Here is a 2,677-nt window from a genome sequence, read left to right as displayed (position 1 = left end):
GGGAGGGAGATGCAAGAGGGAAGAGATATGGGAACATATGTATATGTATAACTGATTCACTTTGTTGTAAAGCAGAAACTAACACACCATTGTAAAGCAATTATACTCCAATAAAGATGTTAAAAAAATATCCCGGTTAGTTTTTAATTGTTTATTATGCAAAGTTTCAAACAGTCACAAAAAACAGATTAGTATAATGTGGTGCTGCTTTGCAAAGGATCTGTGGTGAAGGACCAGTTTATTTCCAATGCATCACACAGACCGAAACTTTTGCAGAATACAATCAAAGATAATCACTAGAAAGATGGACCCGCCCATGCGTGTTGTAGCAATATAAAATGGCAAAGTTTCCAAATACTTCTCTCAACCTCTGGACTATTGGCAGACAAGTCACAAACAGTTCACAGACTAATCAGGAGCAGCACTAGTATAAAGGACCACCTTGGGCAATTACCCACATTTTACCAATGCCCAAATCTCATGTGAAGGAAGCAGGGAAGGGGCAGACATAGGTTGTTCAAGGCTTGAAGCCGGGGAGGAGCAGGGTCAAGATTCAACCCATCTGCCCGACTCCCAGGGGAAGCAGCCATTTAACCAGGAGCACACATCCCCATATGCAAGGCTCCCCTCAGCCAGGATCTATGGCATTTAAGGGCTTTAGCAAGGGATGCTGATAAAAGAAGCAAACGCAAACAACACCTTGAGAATTCAAGTGGGAGGAAACTTCTAAATTCTTGAGACTTCTTAAGTGTTACCCAATCTATGATACCGACTTTTCCACGGGAAAGAACCCAGCAAAACACAAACACGTGGACATGCACAGAATGTTCTCACACATCCACCCTTGTCACTGTTTTCTCTTTCTTTCTCTCTCTTTTTTTGTAGTTTTTCGCTCATAAGTATGGTCAGTTAGTGTCAGAGGTAAGCAGGTGGCGGATCTCAGGTAAAGGGCCATCCAGATGGGAACGGAGCTGGGATTAACAGTCTGGTTCAGCTGACCGACCCCGCTTACCCTCAACGCGACATTTCTGGGTCCTGCCCTGAGCGCTGCCCTGCCCCGCCCCGCCCCCTTCCCCACCCCCACCCCCATCTATCCGTTCCCCATCCCGGAGGACTAACCATCGGGATTTCACACCCGATATCAAACACACCCGGCCACAGTAAGACTGAGTTACAGTCACAACCTCCAAGACGGAGGTCCCTGCCGGTGGCTGGCCTCCACGGCACGCAGCTGCCAGGAAGGCAGGCCTGGGACCTGCTTCTAGCTCAGGCCACTGGGGAGGACGTGCCAGACGGGCCTACGTTCAGGCGGCCCAGGAAAAGACTCTGTGGCCCGCAAAGGCGGCCCTTCCTCGAGCCCTGGATTCGGTTTTTCCTTTGTTCATTTTGAGACATTCGGAGTCGGGCCGCGCTGGTGTTTGGGCGGCGGCGCGGGGGTGGGAGAGAAGGAGCTAGAGTGAGTCCAGATTCAGGCAGGGGCAGCTTGAGCCCCTCCTTCCTGCCAGCGATGTCCAGGGCGTCGGGAGGGGCGAACGGCGCCCAGCGGCTCCTCCCGCTGCGCCAGCTCCAAGCCCCGAGACTGCCCGGAATTCTCCCCTACCACCCCACCTACTCCGGGCTCCCCGCTGACACCCACCCGTGCGACAACGGTTCCGGCCGGCCGCTGGGGGCGGGGGGCCCAGGCTCCGCTTACCTGCCGGGGGCGCCGCTGCGCAGCAGCTACTGAGCAGTAACAGCAGCCGCAGCGGTAAGAGAGGCGGCGGCCGCATGGCCCGGGGCTCTGGGCGCCGCGGGCTCGGCGGCGCTCTGGGCGCGGCCCGGCCCCGGCGCGGGGTCGCCAAGCCGCTCACGTCGCCGCCTAGGTGGCCATGGCGAGCGCAGGGCGCTGGGGCCTGCGTCTTCCAGAGCGGCGGCGGCGCGTCCCGGGCAGCAGAAGAGCCCGGCTCGGCCGCCGCGCCCAGGCCGGCCCCTCCCGGCGCCCGCGCCCCGCCCCGCGAGGCCGCCGCGCTCCTGCGCCCCGCCCGCCGCGGGGATTTTCCCGGCGCCCCCCATTCGCGCCGGCGCTCCCGGGAACTGCGGCCCGGGGCCTCCCGGCCCCCACCCCCACCCCGTCTCCCCGCGGCCGAAGAGCCCAGCGCGGCCCGATCCCGGCCTCTGCGGCCGCCCGGGCCGGGGTCTCACCGAGGCCGGCCTCCCGGAGCGAGGCCTGGGCCTGGCACAGAGGACGGGGGTGGGGGTGGGCGGGGAGAGGGAACCCTGCCAGACGCCACCTTCGGGGGCCTTGCGACCCTTCTGGAAAGACCCCCTCGAAACCCAAGGCCCTGGGTGGGCCTCGCGCGGAGCCCTCCATCCTCACCCCACCCCCTCTTCTCCCAGCGCTCCCTGATACCAGGGGTTGCACAGTTGGAGCATTCCTCCCTTGAGCTGAAACTTCTGCTTGCTTATTAGTCTCTAAAGTACCCACTCAGCTTTGAACCCTTTTTTGAAAATAGGTTTTAAGGATATAGTGGATTGAAAGAGCCTGCGAGAAGGAAGGAGTGGGGCTTCGGGGGCTAATGGGCGCCCAGTATCGCGGAGGGGGAGAGAAATGTCCCACATTTCAAAACGGCCTGTGGGTTTGGCCCAGGTTCAGGCTGTGAAGGAGTGTATGAGGAAGTAACCGCAGGCGCAGGGGCTG

At 59.4% G+C, this 2,677-nt stretch overlaps 1 protein-coding gene across 1 annotated transcript in view; it reads right to left on the bottom strand.

Moving 5' to 3' along the window:
* The window catches only part of IFNGR2 (interferon gamma receptor 2), a 40,937-nt gene extending 38,972 nt beyond the window's left edge, over positions 1–1,965 (bottom strand). The window contains exon 1 of the mRNA XM_024120290.3: positions 1,694–1,965. Within this exon, the coding sequence (XP_023976058.1) occupies positions 1,694–1,769 (76 nt within the window). The 5' untranslated portion in view covers positions 1,770–1,965. The remainder of the gene's footprint in view (positions 1–1,693) is intronic.
* Between the last annotated feature and the right edge of the window lie 712 nt (positions 1,966–2,677).

This window comes from Physeter macrocephalus, chromosome 8 (assembly GCF_002837175.3).
Source record: "Physeter macrocephalus isolate SW-GA chromosome 8, ASM283717v5, whole genome shotgun sequence".
Classification (NCBI taxonomy): Eukaryota; Metazoa; Chordata; class Mammalia; order Artiodactyla; family Physeteridae; genus Physeter; species Physeter macrocephalus.
This window is presented reverse-complemented; position numbering and strand designations above follow the sequence as displayed.